Here is a 20760-nt window from a genome sequence, read left to right on the forward strand (position 1 = left end):
ACTGATCACTTGTGTTTCTTGATTTGTTAATTGTGTAATTTTGTTTATTTTACTATTTGGCTATCATTAGTGTTAGGTAGGTGATTAGTCTAATTTACCCTTGACTATGCATTTCCGTAATATGTTACTTAGCAAGTAGTCAGCTAGACTACCTACTTGCATGCTTGACGCTTAGGAATCACTTTGTCCCTAAACTTTTTTGGGTTTGATCCTTGAAATATTTGAGTGTTCCATTGTAAAACTAAAAATATTACAATTCGACCTATCACACTTACAGTATACTCCCATATTATAATTTTTTTGTATTGATTATTAGCCCTGATACATACAGACACCAAGGCGCAGCCACTAATGTAGTTGGCAGCGTAATGTAAATGGTGTGTATTCGGCTAGACATTTCACAAGCAGTTGGAGTTGTGAACAGGTAAATGTATAATCTTGGTAAAGGCGTTGGCAAGCTATGAAATAGATTCTGCATTATCTTCTGAAAACCGTAGATGTTGGTTTAATCTTTGAGCAAGTTAAAATGTTTGGTCAGTGTTTAATCGAATACGTCGGTTTTGATTATGCTAGTGATTTGGATAAATATCGATCTACTATTAGGTATCTATTTACTATTGCTAAAGCCCAATAAGTTAGAAGTCTACATTACAGTCCATAGTAGCTTTATTAATGATAGAGGCAGAGTATATGACAGTTTCAAAATTTGTTAAAGAGGTTGTTTGGGTTGATGAAAGACTTGGGTGTTGTTTAATGTCACATTAGCCTTTATTATGACAGTCAAAGCACTATTCATTTAGCGAAAAACCAAGTTTACCATTCAAGAAACAAACACATCTGCGTGAAGTATCACTTTGTGCGAAAAATCTTTGAATAAGGAAAAATTCTACTTCAAAAGATTGTAATAGCTAAAAATCCTGTAGATATGATGACCAATGTGGTAAAAGCAATAAAGTTCAATCATTGTTTAAACTTGATAACATCCTGCAAGTTTAAATACCTTTGAGTGTACGGTGCTTGAAAGCACATTTTGAGGTATAATTGAAGGTGACTTCACGAAGTTGAGGAGTGGAAGATACTGGAAGTTGAGTGGGATTGACAAACTCACCAAAAGTGGAGATTTGTTAATGATGGCTTGTTTTTATCCTACATAAACATGGGACAAAAGTTTGCCACCTCAACCTTGCTATAAAAGAAGGTTTGAAACGTTCACTTAAGTATCCCAATTTTAATCTACCACTTTATTGTATACAATTAGTATACTTTGGGAAATCTTTTGAATTAAGGGTTTCATTAGTTTATAATTTTCTTTTGGTATTAGTGCAGTTATTATCTGATATTGGTGTCAAAGGTATAGGCAATGTGGTAAACCTTGTAAATTCGATGTGTCCTCTAGTCGCATTTTAATATTCAATAGTATTTGCTTTCGATATTCTCAAATTATTTTGGTGTTCGATGATTAAGCTACATTCATGTGTGATATTACTCGATGTCCCCAACATCTTATTCTTCTTTTTCTTTAACCAAGCCGTGTGCCATCTCTCACCACCGCTCCTTGCCAATGTTATCTCTTGTCACCGCTCCTCATTAGTCGACCTTCATTTGGTTTGATTTTTCACCCAATCATTCCTAAGCAAAATAATCTAACCCATTTTTTGCAATCTTCCTCCATCAACCATGTAACGCTCCTAACCCGTATCTGTCGCTGGAATAGGATTTCAGAGCATTACCAAGTAATCGTAATCTAATCATTCATTTCAAACATTTCAAAAATCATAAAATGATTCATCATTATCATGCATAGAGTCCCTTATTAAGCCTTTGAAAGTTTGAAAACAATTTAGAAACGATTTGAGACTAAATCAGGAACATTTAAAAATTTTAGAAAAAAGTTAGATAAATTTTTACTGCAGGGTTCACACGGCCGTGTGGACAGGCCGTGTAACTTACACGGCCAAGTCACACGTTCGTATGTCTAGCTATGTGGGCATTCAAAGTAGGGACACACAGTTGTGTCCCAACCCGTGTCTGTGCCTATGTAACTCTCTGACTTAGGTCACATGGCCAAGCCACAAGCCCATGTGCCAGGCCATGTACCCTTTGAAATGGCCTCGCACGTTGGTATGCTATCCGTGTGTCTCACACGGCCAAGTCACGTGCCCTTGTGTCTGGCCGTGTGGACCTAAAATGTGCCTTTACCAACAAATTTTTCAATTCTTACATGCTTGGACATTAAACAACTCAAAAACCATTCGTTTAATCTGTCCAAAACACGATCAAAACATTCAAAACATGCTAAAATAATCATCCTAGGTGCCTAACCAATGTACCCTCATTAGTAAGACATTTATATCATCAAAACATCAACCAAATTAAAATTATAAACATGTCAAAGTTCATCAATTTGGCCTAACTCAAAGCTACCTAAAATATTAACTTAAATTCACATGCACATATCTGATTTTGTTCAATTTACCATGCCATAATATGGCTTCAAACACAAACACTTGTTTATATGTATATACCAAACCAACATTACATTTATAATCCATCCACAAAATAACTATCATTTAGATGTCCTAGCTACATGCCGACACAAAAGATAAACATCACCACATTTGAGTTCGGGGTCGTTGTTAGATGCTGAATCGGCGATAAAAAGTGAAGTACCTAATCTGCGCACGGAAAAATAAAACCATACGCTAAGTAAAACTCAGTGATATTTCTATAATCCGAATATTTAAAAACGAGGTAATATAATATGCACAATTGAATTTTAATCACATATTAATGTCTAGTATCATGACTATCATATGCTATCATATTTCATTCGTTAAACAATGTCCCAATTCACACAATTGCTATATAAATAGCTATTCACATATCAAATCATATTTATTTGTACAATGACATTAGCCATTCAATATTCCACTCATGAATACATCATTTCATACTATACTCAGTTCTCATCACTTGCTATATAATAGCTTTTTCCAATTTGATCCACATATCATTTAAATAATACCATTAACCATTACATATCCACTTCATGAGTACATAACTGATGTATCTCATTTTCATGTTTTAAATCACTATCCCAATTTCAATTCATGTACAACATCATCCAATATCAATCATAGTATTGTTTTATTTAATTACCCCTATTAACACGACTCGGACTCGAACGGATACGCAGATCCAACCAACACACCAATTTGGAACCCAGTGCCTCATCAGATAAATCCGAAGTAATAACTGCGTCCAATGCTATATAAATTTGACACCCAGTGTCTCATCGGTTAGACCGAAGTAAATTGGCACCCAATGCCTCATCGACTCGAAGTCGAAGAAATCCCTGAACTTTTCCTATCCTATGGCATGCCATCTATATCCGACTCAGCGCGATACAGTTAATAGGGTTTAATTTCATATTTCAAAAACAACCAATATCCAATATAAATTTTTCATATAATCACATATACACATGAATATTCATTTCAATTCAAATAATCAATACATTCATAATATATATATACCAATTCAATCCATTTCGATAAACTTTAATTCAATTTAATATCAAAATGCCAAATATTCACTTCAACCACTTACCATATGCATTAAATCAAAATATAATAATTAGTAACTAGGTTCGAATTATAAAAATACAAACTGTGAATTTCGAGCTATTCGACGTCGATTTTATCTTTCCTCTTTTTAGTCGAGGATTCTAGTACAACTTTAGCTACAGAATTAAAACAATTAAAATTCATCAATACAATAAATTTTCAATTTCATATTGATTATTGAATATTTCAATTTTTACTTAATATTTGCCTCAATTTCAATTTAGTCCCTAAACCGAGACTAATTTTTATTCTTCATATTTAATCTTATATTTTATACTAATTTCACTCTAAACTAAATTTAACTCCTATTTTCACTTAAACCCCTAAATTTTAAATTTTTCACAATTTAGTCCCTAATACTCAAATTTTACAATTTGTTATACAATTTAATCCTTTTCTATTTCTAACATAAAATCTATCAATTTAATCCCTAAAACTAAAATTATTCAATATTGACAACACTTAAAACTTAATAATTGCTAAACTTTCAACATGGGCCAGGTTACCCTAGATACTAAGATTCCAAAAACATAAAATTACAAGAAAATAGATTAAATTGACTAACCAATTGAACTTTGAACTTTAGAATTCCCTAAAGTCGTGCGTGACTTTCTTTTCTTCTTTCTTTTGTTTCTTTCTTTTCTTTCTAATTTTAATGGCTTTATCATTCTTTATTTATTTGTTTTATTTGTTTTATTATACATTAATTAATTATTATATAATATATATACATTTACTTAATTATTAAGTTTCTTAATATTATAATATATTTTAACTTTAACTATTATAATATATAAAATAAATTTACACATATAAGTCACTAATACCGTCCATTTAATAGAATTAGGTATAATTGCTTCTTTAGTTCCTTTAATTATTCTTTAATCTATAATTTAACTTTCACCCTATACACAATTTAGTTCTTATAACTAATTACTTTTAATTCAAGTAAATTCACTTAACCAAAACCGAATTAACTACACAACTAGCTTTGTAAATATTTATTAAAAATATTTACGAGTTCGATTTACGGAAACAGAGTCCCGAAAATGTACTTTTTGACATCCCTAACTATCGAGTCGTTACAAACCAACAACCATCTCATTCACCACCGCCCTCATTGTTATCTACGACTACCATACAATTTCTCATTCACCCATCTTCTCTACTAACGCCACTCACTATCTCACAAGCCTCATCTTAATAACCCTCGCAACCACCACAACACCTACACAATTCCCCAACCTAAAGCCATATCTCATCAAGCCTCAACCTTATAATAACCCCTAATAAATTATTGTAAAATCTCCAATAACCATCTGTCATCAATTCCTTTCCTCATTTACCATATCCCAAAAAGCCCAATACTCGACCTAAAAGCCAAAACAAAAAACAATAATAAAATAGAAAGAAAAAAAAAAGAAGAAAGCAAAGTTTAACGGCTACCACAAGTTTGGCACCCTTTCGGAAGTTTCACAGTGAACCCAACGGTGGAATGGTAGTCGTTGATTAGGAGAATAACATTGTTTGAAACAAGAACATTTTGATAGCCAGATAGGTTCAAGGTTAGTTTGGCAATTCCTAGCCATTTTCAAGAGAATTTAAACTAGTAAAATGGTAGAGGAGGACAAGAAGAGCATTTTGGTGGTTTCCTATCACTGATTCAACGTTAGAGTAAGAAGGTGAAGGCAACTCTCAAGAGGCGTGTAACACCCCTATGCCCGTAACCGTCGCCAGAGTAGGGTCACGAGGCATTACGAAAACAACTCAACTTTAGAACATTTCACATACATATAAATCAGAAATTGGAATTATAAATTTAATTAATTCAGTCCTACTATAATCGAATATTCATATCTAACAACCAAAATCCAATAAGCCATATATTAGAGTATGCGCATATATATAAATATATAAAGTCAAGATCTCATAAAATAGAATCATGCAAATATAAATTTTACTATTCATTTGGTATAAACCTTACCCTTAGCCAAATCCAATTGAGCATAAGATTCATTCATTCACAATAAGTACTTCAACTAATAAAACATTTGTAAGTCTTATTATTATAGAACTTAATTAACCGAGCTTACCAAGTATAAAATCATTTCACATTTAAACTTAAAAACCAACATTCAAACCATTATACTAACCTTAAGGAAGCACTTTCAATTTCTAATATGATTTACTAAACATACAAATGTACTTTGCTTATATAAATATAACATATCATCCATATCATAAATACGCATGTTAGTTAACAAGATTTTAACATTCTAAGATCACAAAACTAGATCATGTGCCATTTTTGCATGGCTCATCAACATGATAATTACATCATTCAAAATACAAAACTCATCTTTGTCTATCCTATACATGCCACATTTTTAAACTTAAAGCTTCTTTAAAGATACCAAAATGATGACGATAAGTGTGATGACTTCAGTGATAGTCCCGAGCTCACAACGGATCCAGAATCTAAATAAAGATGAACAAACAATTCCAATGAGATAATACTCAGTAAGTCATAAGAAATTTAATAAATAAATCACAACAGAACTCCATTTAAGTCTAATTTGTCTACCTTATTCATTCATGATACCGTATAACCACATACTCTTATTTCTTCTTCCAAGACATTATACAATAACCTTTAGAAATAGACACATACATATAAATTCCATACACATTTCATTTTTTTATCTTTGTTCTCGTAAAAGCTTAATTACCTATGATGGTAATCAGTGTTCTATTTCACACCCTACCACGATCATATTCCCTTAATCATTTCGCACACATAGTGCCCCACAACCGATCTCGTACACATAGTTCTCGGTTAATAAATTCGCACACATAGTGCATATATTCATTCGCACACATAGTGCTAGCTTTTCCATACGCACACATAGTGCTACCCCATTCGCACACATAGTGCCCTTTTCATTCATGCATATACGTACACATAGTACAACAAAAATAAATAAAAAATAAAAAAATAGCACATCAATTCAATGCCATCGGCTCAATAATACATTATCTATTCGACATTTCTCCACATATAGAATTTACATTTCATGAGTTATGTGTACTCTAGGCATACATAGTAATCTAAGTCTTAATTGCTTAGAACTTACCTTATTATCGAACAAACAGCTCTGATCGACTACTCAACAACCTTCGCTTTCCCCTTATCCGAACTTGGCTCTATTTGATCTTGAGCTTAATTAAACAAATAAACTAATTCAATCATCTTATCAGTTCATCATAACCCAAATTCTATTAATTTCAAACACATATATCATACGGCACTTTCATCATTGATGAATTAAACACATAACATGACTGACTGCACATAGTTCTTAAATTCGACCAGCTTGTCATAACATTTTCATATTAACATCATACCAAACCTAAATTGGACATTCATTTAATTATAGTCAAGCAAATTCAATTTATCTTCCCACTATCACATACACGGCAACTCAATTCCTTTCATGTCAAATGCATTTAACTAAACCATGTCTTAATATCAAGTGCATTCGGCAATGACACAAACCAACTTACCTCAACATTCTACCTCTCATACCTTAACTGAATACTCCCTAGAGTATTTCAATCCTCCCAATTCAATCCAAGAGCTTAAAATTTACCTAATTGAGTTTGTCCATGTCTATCTTATTTTTCAACTAAAACAATAATTAAATTCATCTCAAATCCTCCATGACCAAATGTATATATATATATATATATATATATATATATATATATATAACTCAATAAACAACAAATTATTAACCTCCCAATTCAAGTCCACATTCGGCATCCATAAAAAAAAATACTTACTAACAATTAAATTATTAATTTCCAAAATTAAGCATAATTTCACCTTTCTCCATAATAGCCGATTAAGATTTTTGTCCATATTAACCATTCATAGAAATTTTTACTTAGTTCATACTCACCTATAACCATTTCTAATCACATAACTTCAAAACATCAACAATTTAACATATAGAAAATATAACCGAATGCTTCATGCATCACAAATTCAAAAATTAGCACATGGGTCATGCTAAGAGCTTCAAAATCAACTCAATTCCACAAAAATCCAAAAGAATCACATGAAATCATACCTTAATCTATACATTCACCATAGTCGAATGCCTTAGCTTCATTTTCTTTTCTTTTCTTTATGGTTTCGGCAAAAATGGAAGAAAAGATGGGTGGAACTTTGTTTTTATCACCATTTTCTATTATAAATTCATTATTTCACAATATAAAACCATTATAATATAATGCTTATTTCTTTATTTAACATATAATTTCCACCAACTAAAATAAAGATATGAAAACACATGATTGCATGCATGTGTTGACCGGTCATTTACATTCAAAATGGTCCATTTGACATGCAAGTCCCCCATAATACTAAACCATATAATATTTGGCCACTGCACATTTGCCTATCACATTTTCAAGGTTTCTCAAACAAGTCCTTTTTAACTAATTCCACATCCAAATGACCGAAATCAAAACACGATATTTTCACACATGAAATTTCACATATAATAAACATAAAATATAACATTCAATTATTTTCGCGACTCGGTTTTGTGGTCCCGAAACCACTTTTTGACTAGGATTAAAATAGGACTGTCACAAGGCGGATAGCCAGTGGTTGTGTGGCAAATTTAACTTGCCACGTCACCTTTCCATCAATGTTGTTAACGGATGATAATATTAGTGATTAAAACTTAACATTTTATTTCATAATTGAGTAATAATAAAAAAATCTAACTAAAGTTGAGCCATAAAAAAATTATCTATAAGTAATTTTATTAAAAGAAAAATAATTGTGCACACGTAAGAGCCAACCATGCCAATTATTGGCATGCCTTCCTAGTCCTAATTGAAACAATTTCTATTATAGTGAAACTAGGTCAAGTCTTTCTTTTGCCAAATTACATTGCAAGAAAGTTAAAAATTTTAAAATAATAATTAAAGAATTTTAAAAGTATTAAATTTTGTTTAAAAACTATGTCAAAGTTAGCATGGCGGAATTTTAATTTTTTTTAAAAATGGATTACTGTCATAATATTTAAAGTAATAAATATGATGAAATCATATATTTCGAGGCTCAAAAATTGTTTAATTCACAAAGGGGATCTAGAAGATGCTCAAAATTTTCAATCAACTCAAACTAAAGTCCAAAGTATTCAAGCTTTCTACAAAATAATCTTCTCCACTATTTTTGAAACCTCGAATGCTTAGAGAGTGGACTTTAACCTAAAGAATCGAACATAAGATGAAAACGAATACTTCCCAGAGGGTGGAAGTTAAAATCCTTATATGTATGTATCCAAACTGAAATCCAACCTCTAGATTTAAATTATAAATACTATATGATTGCAATTATAATTCTCACAAATTTAGAATCAAAACTAAAACTAAAAATAAAATAAAATTTATTTTAGTACAAGAAAATTAATCAAATAAAATTTTCATATTTTAATCAGATAAAAATAAAATAAAATAAATAAAATTTTCACAGAGTTTTCCAACTTTAATTTCGACTATAACAACATATTTTTACAGGAACATATACGAGGGCTGTATTCTTACTTGGAGTACATTAATTGATTAATTTAGAAGGATTCAAGTCCAACTAAGATTATTTGATCCCATGGTCGGCGACTCTCAAGGGGAAATTCCCCTACATGTCGCACCACATTAGCCTTAATGAATATAATGCGCATGAAAATACGTTGGTGATGGCAATATAAATGTGTGTTGCAGACAACAAAATTCTGATTATCACTCTCATTTGTACACTCATCCCTTTCTTTTTCATACCCTGGAATGGTTAGAAACATTGTCAAAATCATCTCTATCTATCCCTGCTAAACCTAATGTCTTAAGAATGAATCAAACAACAACGGGAATCCAGTCCCAGGGATATTTACATCGTCGAAGCTCTCGGATTTAGTTCTATCTGACTATATCCAGCAGCCTTCTTCAAACCCCTCATCTTTGCCATGTTCCTTGTTCTGGCTGCTTCATCCCATTTTCCACTTTCTGCATATAAATTTGACACTAAATTATATACACTTGGGCTTTCTGGTTCTAAACCTAAAAGCCAGTGCCCAATAACCTCCCCCAGTTCAGTGTTTCCATGGATTCTGCAAGCAGCCAACATGGCAGCCATTGCTGATGCACTTTGTCTAGCTGGAAGTAATTTAAGCAATTCGTATGCTTCTTCGAAACGTCCTGCTCGGCTTAATAAATCTATTATGCATCCGTAATGTGCTTCACAGGGTATTATGCGGTAGTCTTCTCTCATGCAGTTAAATACTCGCAGACCCTCTTCCACCATGCCAGAGTGACTGCAAGCAGTAAGTATCGATGAGAAGGTCATGTCATCAGGTTTGATCATCTCGCTTCGCATTCGGTCAAATAGCCGGAGAACTTCTTTGCAGTTTCCATGCATCCCATATGCTGCAATCATTGTGTTCCATGATGTCACACACCCTCTATTGGTGTGCTCAAATAAATTTCTTGCCATATTTAGATTTCCCAACTTGGCATAAGTAGTTATCAGGGAGTTTATTACTAGTGTTTCGTGATCTAGTCGAGTTCGATATGAATGACAGTGAACTTCCTTTGCTAGACTTAGATGTCCAAGCTTCAAGAATGCCTGGAGTAAACTTATCAGAGTGACGGAATCATGGTTGAGTTTTTCTCTTTTCATCATTCGGAACAATAGGATGGCTTCTTCGGGGTTGGCATGGTAGATATAACCCATCATCATTGACGTCCATGAAATCAAGTCCTTATATCGTATCCCATTGAATACTTGCCTTGCATCATAGATACAACCGCATCTAGCATACATGTAGACAATTTGATTGGCAACTTCGGTATTCATACGAAATTCATGTTTCAAAATGTAACCATGAAGACTCCTTCCTCCTCTTACGTTCTTCATCTCTGACAATGCTGAAAGTACATTCAGGATAGAACCTAGGTTTGGTTTAAGACCGGAACCAACCATTTCAATAAAAAGGTCCACGGTTTCGGTAGCAAATCCATTTTGGAGATAACCTGCCATCATGACATTGTATAAAATCACATCTCTTTTCTCCACTACATCGAATAATTTCCTAGCCCGGGTAAAATCATTGCACTTGGAATACATATCAACCAAAGCAGTGGTAGCTATGAGATCAAGCTCGTAATCTATCCGAATAATGCGACCGTGAATAGTCTTTCCTTCTTGCAAATACTTCAAATCAGCACATAACAAAATCCCATTGGCTAAGCCAATCAAATCTGGGAAAACATTTTCATGTACCATCTTACAAAAATGTCCCAATGCTTCCAATGGCTGCCCCATATTAAGATACCCAGTTATCATAGCATTCCAAGAAACAGTGGTCTTCATCTTCATTCTACCAAAAATGCATGCCGCCATTGTTGGGACCTTGCATTTAACATACATATCCATGAGACTTGTCTCAAATACTTCATCTGAACAACCAATCCCTCTTCTAATAGCATATCCATGGATCGACCTGCCTTCTTCCAGTGCTTCCAACTCGGCTGCTGCCTGCAGCAAACTCACCATTGTCACCCTGTTAGGATCGATCCCCTCCTTCTGCATGAGACAAGTAAATTCAAACGCCTTGTAAGTAATATGACCGCCAACTAGTGCGTAGCCAGTTATCATCGAAGTGTATACAACAACATCTCTTTCAGTTATTTCATCGAACACTTTGGAAGCACCAACCATATCTCCATTCTTTGAATACAAACCTATAAGTGAAGAACCCACAAATCCATCTTTACTTAACCCAAACTTTAAAACATCAAGATGAACTCCTTTTCCAAATCCAAAACTACCCAATTCAGCACAACTCTTCAAAGTAAAAGTAATAGCTGAACAATCTAAACCAATCTTTTTTTGCTTCAATTTCAAATACAGCCTAAGAACTTCACCATATTGACCACTTCTAAAACATCCAACGAGAACTGAATTCCGAGGAAAGATATTGCTCTTGATAACTCCATCAAATACCCATCTTGATTCAAGTGAGGATCCAAACTTTTGATAGCAAGTTAGAAGCTTTGAGCTTATAAATGTACTTTGACAAATCCCATTAGTGAAAATACAAGCATGGAGCTTGCTCAAAGTAACAAAATCTTTACAATTCTCCAATAGAGAAGCAAATTTTTCTACTTTATGGCTAGTTGAATGATAAAGGAATAAATATTGAGAATTAAAAGAGGGGATTGGGTTGGTTTTCTGGAGAAGTGAAGGAATTTTCAGTAAAAAAAGAATCATGATTACATGTAGAATAACTGAGAAGCGATTGTCCCTTATTAACGAATGGTTTCGTATCAATAAATTCACATTTTCGAAATTATTTACGGAAATGAATTAGTTTTAAATATAATAACGGGTATAGATCGAAAATTCAAAAATATATTGATATAACTAACATGAAAATAAAATTACTTGTAGCATCACTTAGATAGAGCATTTGTAGTGTCTTCGATCAACTTTTTGGGCTTTAGTTTACTATTTCGTGCGATTTTTTTAGGTATTTCTTTAAGAGTTTTTATTGATTCTATTGTGAGATATTTCGAGTAATATTGAGGTTGTAAATATTTATTAGTGTAAGTAGTTTAAACTTTAGTCAATAATTATATAGAATGAATTGTAGAATAAAATTATTTTTAAACGAGATTTCGTAAAGTAAAACTAATAAATTTAAATTACGTTAATAAATATTGTGTTAAATAAATTCTTGCTTTGATGTTTACTTTATTTTGCCTAATCTTGAACAACTGTAAACAAAGTTATTTGTTCCAACAATATTTACTACATTAAAGTTGGAACAATTAGCGAACTAAAAGTTTGCACTGAAAAAAATATAAAAACAAAAATTAGTGAAAAATAAAAATAATGTAAAAGAAAATTACTTAATTAATTATTATCAACTAAAGAAAAGTATATAAATATATAATAAATTAAGAAAAAATATTTGATTAATGATTATTAATAAAAATTTAAAAGGAAAATATAAATAATCTGCATGGGAGGATGAGAAAAAGATTTTTAAAAATGTTTTTAAAGTTTTTCCTTAACAAATTAAAGTAAATTTTTTAAATTTTGCTTTATTTATTTTCTTTAATTGTTTTGGTATTGAGCTTTAACTCATGACTTTAATTTAGTCTAAGATTTTAATATAATATAACTATTAATAGTGCAGTATCTATAATCTATATAAAAGTACAGTATGTATAAGACTTTTGAATCGAGAAGAATGTCTTTTATTTTTATCATATTATTAAATTTATTAATTATCACTTAACTAATTTAAGTTAATTAATTATTATTTTGAATAATGTTACTTTGTATTAATTACTTAAAATATATTACATATTAAATATGTTAAACATGTTTTAATTATTATTTAAAATTTTTATTTTATATTATTTGAATTGTGATAAATTAATATATTTTAATTATATTAATTATTTCAAATAGAAAAATATCATTTTACACTAATTATACTAATAAATAGCATTAGAAATTATTTTTATTTTTAAAATTATAATATAACGAGAATAATGAGAACTAAAATGATATTAGTCATTAAATCAAAATAAATGGTTCTAAACATTAGATTTTGTATTTATCTTAACTCATTAAAATAAAACCAACAATACCTAACATTTCTCTTCTTTTCTTTTCGCCGTATAATTAAAGTATAGACTGAAATTTTTGGGTAATCTTTACTTTTAGATTGAATTTCTCTTTTTTGGGAAAAAATTGGAACGGAAGCAAGATATTAGGGTTATTAAGATTAAATCAATTTGTGTATTAAATATTTGGTTTTCTTGATTAAAAAATTGATCGACAATTTTATTTTAAAAAATTAAAATTTTTCCATAGTTGAATAGAAAGTGAGTACTGAATCAACCCATAAAAAATCTCAATTTTTTATTAGAATAAAATGGTTATCCAGTTTTTTTAATTTCTTAATAACCCAAATTAATTAATCTTAATAACCCTAATCTATTAATACCTAATACCCAAATTAATTAACCTAAGCTATTAATACCTAATACCCAAACTAATTAATTAATCATAATAACTCTAATCTATTACTTCCCATTCCAATTTCTTAATAACCCAAAATAATTAATCTTAATAACCCTAATCTATAAATACCTAATACCCAACTTAATTAATTAATCTTAACAACTCAATTTATTACTTCCTATTCCAAAAAATGTAAAAATTATCCAAGCCTTTTCACCTTAAGACTTCAATTAGGTGAAAAGAAAAAAAGAAAGGAAAGATTGTGTGTTGTTTGTTTTATTCTAATAATGTAAGATAAATACAAAATTTAAGGCTTAGAACCATTTATTTCGAGCTTTCGGATCTTTCAATTCATAGATGTGGATTTCAAACCTATGAATCGGGATATTCTCGAAATTCAAAAAGAAAAAAAAGGAACGAAGTGACTTGGACATTTTTTTTTTGTCGATAACCTCAGACCAATCAATCAAATATTGATTAATACGTAACCGATCGAATACTACTTAAAAACGACTCTTCTGCTCAGAAACAAAATGTTTCAAATGCTCCTAGAAATTCTTGCTCCCATTAGACCATTTGTATCTATATGCATCAGGATCTCGAAATGTTCTAGGACTCTTTCAAATTCGATAAATGTTGATTTATCGTATATTTCATTATAGTTCTATGATTCAGAGTATCATTTCTTATATGATCCCTTTAAATTCATCAGATCAATTCATTAAAAAGAATCCATCCAATACATTTCTTATGTACTCATAGGTGCTATATTAGATTTGAATTAAATCTCGCATTAATCATTATTATCGATACAATTATTTACGTGAAAAAATTATTTCCAAGAGTTTATAATTAAACTAAAATCACATGGATATTTCAATTACCTAATTATGTCCCAAAAATTAGGTACTATCATGAGAAATAAAAAGAGGGTATAATTCATACATCAAATCATGATTAAGCCATTTTGTAATCTAGCATTTAATAAAATTGTTTATAAAATGAGCATTATGAAAGTAGTTTAACGAAATTGTACACAAAGGCCAACTAATTACTTGAATAAGTATTTTGTAAAAAGGTGAAAAAATTTAAATGTAATCCACTCTAGTTTACTCGTGATGAAGGTGATATTGGTTTGGTTCGGTTAAATTTTTAAAATTTTTTAAAATATTAATCATAATTTAATTCAGTTTAATTATTGATTTTTATATTAATTTTAGACTTATTTTAATAAAATAAACTTTATGTTATGACTTTTAAATATTATTCAACAAAATTTTAAAGTGTTTTTATAAATGTTTTTCAAAAATTTAAATTATTTTCATTATTTTAAATATAAAATATTTATTTTTATATCATAAAAAATTAAAATTAATTATATATTAAATAAAAACAAATATTGTAATTTTTGACCTCAAATTCTATAAACCGTGCAATTAACTCGATTTTCAATTCTATATATTAAGTAACACACGCGGAAGAAATGAAGCAAAGCACCGCTAAAGCTCTCGACCCACTTAAAGGTCAAAAAACCTCTGCAGTCAAATTTTCTCTCCTTTTCTCTTCCATCCTCATTTTCCGGGAAAACCAGAAAAAAAACCCTTAAAACCATGCAAACAGCCCAACCCCCAAAACCCCATCCTCTCTACGACATAATCATCTTAGGAGCCTCAGGTTTTACTGGCAAATATGTAGTAAAAGAGGCTCTGAAGTTTCTCAACACCCCATCTTCTCCTCTTAAAACTTTAGCACTTGCTGGCCGTAGCCGTGAAAAGCTTGTTAAAACTCTTCAATGGGCAGCCCATCCTAGTTCTCCTCCCAATGATGTTAGTGTTATCACTGCCGATACTACTGACCCACCTTCGCTTTCCAGTCTTTGTAACCAGACGAAGCTTTTGCTTAATTGTGTCGGACCTTATAGGATCCATGGTGAACCTGTTGTTGCTGCTTGTGCCTCTTCTGGGTACCCTTTTTCCCTTTTTGAATGTTTTTCATATTCTTGTTCCTGTACGCGGATTTTTGGATTTGTTGTTAAATGGTAGGAATCGGGGTTTCTTTAAGGATTCTTGAGCGCTAATATGCAATAATGCTATGAAATTTAGTTTGTTTATGGGGATTTATTCTTGATAATTTTAAGAGCGTGGTGGAAATTAATTAATCTTGATGGTAAAGAACTTATTTTAGGTACCTTTTGGACAAGTTCTTGAAAGTTGAAAGTTATACATAATCTAGGTTATGTATTGGAATGTGTTTGCCTTGTTCTTTTATGTCAATTAGGCCTGAAGATGTTAATTTTATTTTATTTTTTGCCTTTTGTTATAGGATTTATTTCTAAAATAATGAGTTTTATTTAGCTTGCATTCTCTTCACTATCAGCTAAAGTTTTTCATCACTTCATTAAGTTATCCTACAATTAATCTCACAATTTCTTACTTTGAACTAGCAACGAATATCTACGTAATTCAATTTATTTACGCTGTTATTTGTTCATTATGTTAGGTGTGATTATTTGGATATAACTGGAGAGCCTGAGTTTATGGAAAAAATGGAGGCCAAATACCATGAAAAGGCTATGGAGACAGGTTCATTGATTGTTTCTGCATGCGGATTCGATTCGATTCCTGCTGAAATGGGGGTTATGTTCAATATGAGGCAGTGGGTGGCTCCTGCTGTGCCAAACCATGTTACTGCATATGTAAGTTTGGAGTCTGATAAAAGAATTGTTGGGAACTTTGCAACATATGAATCAGCAGTTTTGGGTGTGGCGAACATGGATAAGTTGCAACAGTTGAGGCGTTCCAGACCCAAGAAACCTAGGCCTGTGGTAAGTGATCACTCTACATTTCTGTTTGTTGTTGATATCCTAGTGTTTCATGGTTTGCCTGGGACATTAGTTTGTTGCAGGATTAGGAATGCTATTTGGATTTTCTAGATATTTAAGAATTCTATGGTGCCCTTGCTTGATTTAGTTTCTGACCTCATCTTACTTCAAGCAATTTCATTTTTTGTTGCTGTGTATTTCGTCGATATAATGCTCTATTTGGCTGTTAGTTTGAAAATTGAGAAGGACAATTAACTTTTAATCTCAGTAATCGCTTCAAGCAACTAGATTTAGGGTATATATGTTTTCTTGATTATACATAATCCTGGATATATCTGTCTCTGCGGGTCATCACAAAGTTGTAATGTGAATCCGAAAAATGTTCCATTTGCACCCATATCTAGTGTGCAAGCAACTTCATTATGATTCTCAGTAATACCTGATTTGCTTTATGGTTAGATCAAGAGGAGATGCTACTAGCATTTGTAGTTGTACATATATCGACTATAATAGCAGTGTGCTACTGATGACTAAAGCATGGGCTTGTGAGTGATGGTGAAAATGAAGCCAAGCTAACAAATTACCCTATATGGTAGTCATGATGGTGGCAATATAAGTAAGACTATGTGGCTGCAGGGCTTAAAGATGGTGATAGTAAACCTCGGGCTTGGTGGCTGCAGTATTATTTGCCTACTTTGCAATATTATTCACCTCACATCGGGTGTGAGAAAATATACATTGTTTTGTTCTTATCTGTTGCTAGTATAGGTCGTGGAATCCTTGTACCCGAGGCTGATATGATGCTTGGGCATCCAGACTTGTTCAAACCTCTCTTGCAAACCATGATGATAGCTGTAGCTTTGGAATAGTTTCTTTCATTAAGAATCATAAAATGTTATATTTAAACAAACTGATTCTTTATATTTCTAATCATGTGATTTACCAGTTAAATCTCGCATATTCAATACTGAAAATTAAGAATTGCTAGATGATGATTCTCGCAATGTCTTATAACAATCGCTTACTTTTACGGTTGCAGATTCCTGGTCCCCGTCTTCCCAAGGGACCAACTATCGAATACCAGGAGAAGATTGGTCTCAGGGCTTTAAAGTTACCCTCAGCGGATGCTGTAGTTGTTCGAAGGACTCTCGTTACTCTGATGGAGAACCCCCATGGTCTCCCTGGGATCAATGAGAGTCCTGAACATATTGGAAAGAGGGAGGCCTACTGGTCATCAGTGAAGCCAGCTCATTTTGTAGTGAAAATAGCATCTAAATCCCTATTAGGCATCTACCGAATCCTCGGAGTTGGGGTTTTCATTGGACTGTTGTGTAGATTTTCATTTGGGAGGTGGCTTCTATTGAAATTTCCCTCATTTTTCAGCTTTGGGTGGTTCCGGAAGACCGGTCCCTCTGAGGACGAGGTGAGAAGTGCATCATTTAAGATGTGGTTTGTTGGATACGGATTCAGTGACTGCAACCTGGCTTCAGAAAGAAACTCGAAACCTGACATGGAAATCATAACGAGAGTAATGGGACCTGAGATTGGCTATGTGACAACTCCGATAAGTCTAATTCAATGTGCTCTCATAGTTTTGAGCCAACGAGAAAACCTGCCAAAGGGCGGAGTTTATACCCCTGGCATCGTCTTTGGTCCGGATCTCCAAGAACGATTGCAAGAGAATGGAATTTCATTTGATGTCGTTTCAAAGACTGCTCTGCCTAGCCCTGCCCCTGCTTAAAACTGGTAAGCCTTTTGCACAAAAGGCTTGATTATGAATCAATTTCTTCTTGACGAAATAAAATACATACAACAATCGAACAATTTGATAACATCGAAAGATGTTTCTTTTTTTAAGTTGTGATTGGAAGAATTTGTTGTGTGTTTTCTTAAGCTTTTGTTTCTTCAATGCAAGAAGCTGTATATATAAAATTTACATGAATATGATCGTTTTGATTCTTCTAACATAGACCAATACATTTTCTCCCTTTTACCAAACCTTTTTTGGGCCCAGAAGCTCAATAATTTCATCCCAAAGTACAACACTTGCTACACTGCCAAGACCAATTACATTTGGACTACAAGCTGCAATTGTCCAATAACCAGCCCTAATTTCTTCATTCAATTGCCCTTTTTCCCACCCACAATACCCATCAAAGAACCTCAAATCCCCTGCCCCTATCACATTCCTCTTCGCCATCTCAGCTGCACACCCCGCACTCTCTTTTGTCCCATAGTATAACCCTTCCATTACTTCTTCGAAAACCCCGCTCTTTTCATCCATTCTGGGAGTCACCAAAAATAACCCTTCTTCCAATGGCCCACCGAAAAACAACTGCCTGTCCGAAAATGTCCCTGCGATGTCTAGGGTCGGTGATCTCATTTCTTTGATCGACATGAGGGATGGTCGGTTGAGGATGATCCCGGATGGGCCAATTGGTCCTGTTGATAAAAGTAGGATTACCGTCCGTTCGAAAATATGTACCCCATCGAGCTTCTCAGTCGCGATGAGTAGACAACCCTTTTCGGGCTCATGGATGGTGTGGACCCATTTGTCGTTTATTGCAACTGATGGAGGGTGATCCACTACTGTATCAGGATTGGTGGAAGATGAAGAGTTCTCAGGCTTTGATACTTTCTCTAATGCTACTAGCCTTGCTCTAAATGAACGCCAATCAGAATCAAGTGTTGGCTTCTTGTCATCATCCGACGGTGAAGATGAATCCAAATGGCAGCCTATCATTGGCACATTATGATTATGAACATTCGATCTATACATAAAATCTCTCGACAAAGAGAATAATACACGAATATATGAAAGATTGTTAAGACAAGGTGTATACGATAATGATATGTAAATATACAAGTACGATTCATATATAGAAATTCAAGTACTTACATGTGATGGAAGATGGGAAAGAAACTTTCCTAGAGTGAAAAAGGTTGGGGTTTTTCTTAGTAAAAGTAAGTGATCTAGCCTTGATTGAGGGCACAATCTCAAGACTTTTAGTGAAGGAATTTGATGAGAGAAAGCAAGCTTCCATTTTTTTTTTATTCTCTACGTTCTTTGCTTAGTTTGATCCTAGGGGATAAGAGAGCAAATAGAAAGCAATTTATAGTTGGAACGGGACTAAATTTGAACCACAAGCTGAGTTCATTCCCATCCCAATCAATCCAAGTTGGGGGGTGAGGATGGGTCAGTGGATATGACTTCACACATGGCAGAAGTAGGGAACATTTGGTCACCAAAACTTGGACCATCAATTTGTGGGTGATGGATTATTGAACTATTTCTAATCCCTTTTTCAGATGTGTCAAGTTCTTAGCCAGTCATTTGCTATAAAGAGAGTATCCGAGTAGACGCTTTTTGATGATGTTGCCTGCCTGTTTTTGTCTTCTGATGGAGATAATAATAAGATAAATGAAAGGCCAAAGGGGATCTGTTTATCTTCTTCTCAAAGGATGGATAGACTTTCTTCTTGGCAGCCACTCTCAAATTCATTCAACACTTATTATATTAATAAACTATAGGCTAATGAGTAATTAGAGCATTAGTTTTAACGAATTAGATCGCTAGTGTCCCCCGAGTGATTCCTAATAACAGAGGCATCAACAATATAGAGGAATCCATGCCAACCTTCAACAATCCACCCCGTTTTTAGGAAGGTAGTGTTTAAGGGAAAAACGAGAGACAATCCTTGTATCAACAGATTGTGTTTGAATGTATATATATAAAACAGAGTGGATTTAATTTAGTAGCTTTGTTTCTTGTTAGGAAAATTTATTAATAATATATATTTTTAATTTTTGTTAAAGCCAAAATAATAATAATAATAATAATAATAATAATAATAATAATAATAATAATAATAATAATAATAATAATAGCATAGATTTGAAGAATTGATAACTTAACTTTGTTGTCAAGGATTAAATCCTTTATCCTTGAGACAAAATTTCTCTGTCACTTGATGCACATGGTTTTGATACATTTACTTTCAAGATTAGGGATGGCAATGGAAAAAACAGAGGCAAATATTACCAAATCCATTACCGCTTCACAGTTGGTTATATCTATATGACCACCCACCTCATTCCACTATGGATATATACTTTTGAAAACCATTACCACCTCCATGGATGTTGGACACATCCATCCCTGCCTCATTATGTCACACTTCAATTTAAATAATTAAACATAATTC

General features: G+C 32.6%; 3 protein-coding genes across 3 annotated transcripts; 1 reads left to right on the plus strand and 2 right to left on the minus strand.

The window, feature by feature from the left end:
- Positions 1-9585: 9585 nt before the first annotated feature.
- LOC108460316 (pentatricopeptide repeat-containing protein At2g03380, mitochondrial-like) lies at positions 9586-11967 on the minus strand. The gene has a single exon (XM_017759763.2). It carries the CDS (start codon positions 11965-11967, stop codon positions 9586-9588), a length of 2382 nt encoding a protein of 793 aa, XP_017615252.1.
- Positions 11968-15203: 3236 nt separating this feature from the next.
- On the plus strand, positions 15204-18520 carry LOC108460318 (probable mitochondrial saccharopine dehydrogenase-like oxidoreductase At5g39410). The gene is made up of 3 exons (XM_017759765.2): positions 15204-15697; positions 16234-16558; positions 17595-18520. The coding sequence occupies exons 1-3, from the start codon at positions 15345-15347 to the stop codon at positions 18294-18296; spliced, it is 1380 nt and encodes a 459-aa protein (XP_017615254.1). The 5' UTR covers positions 15204-15344; the 3' UTR covers positions 18297-18520.
- LOC108460319 (uncharacterized) lies at positions 18221-19660 on the minus strand. Its single transcript, XM_017759766.2, has 2 exons — positions 19455-19660; positions 18221-19291 (listed from the first exon to the last, which is right to left on the minus strand). The coding sequence occupies exons 1-2, from the start codon at positions 19597-19599 to the stop codon at positions 18546-18548; spliced, it is 891 nt and encodes a 296-aa protein (XP_017615255.1). The 5' UTR covers positions 19600-19660; the 3' UTR covers positions 18221-18545.
- Positions 19661-20760: the final 1100 nt, after the last annotated feature.

This window comes from Gossypium arboreum, chromosome 4 (assembly GCF_025698485.1).
Source record: "Gossypium arboreum isolate Shixiya-1 chromosome 4, ASM2569848v2, whole genome shotgun sequence".
Classification (NCBI taxonomy): Eukaryota; Viridiplantae; Streptophyta; class Magnoliopsida; order Malvales; family Malvaceae; genus Gossypium; species Gossypium arboreum.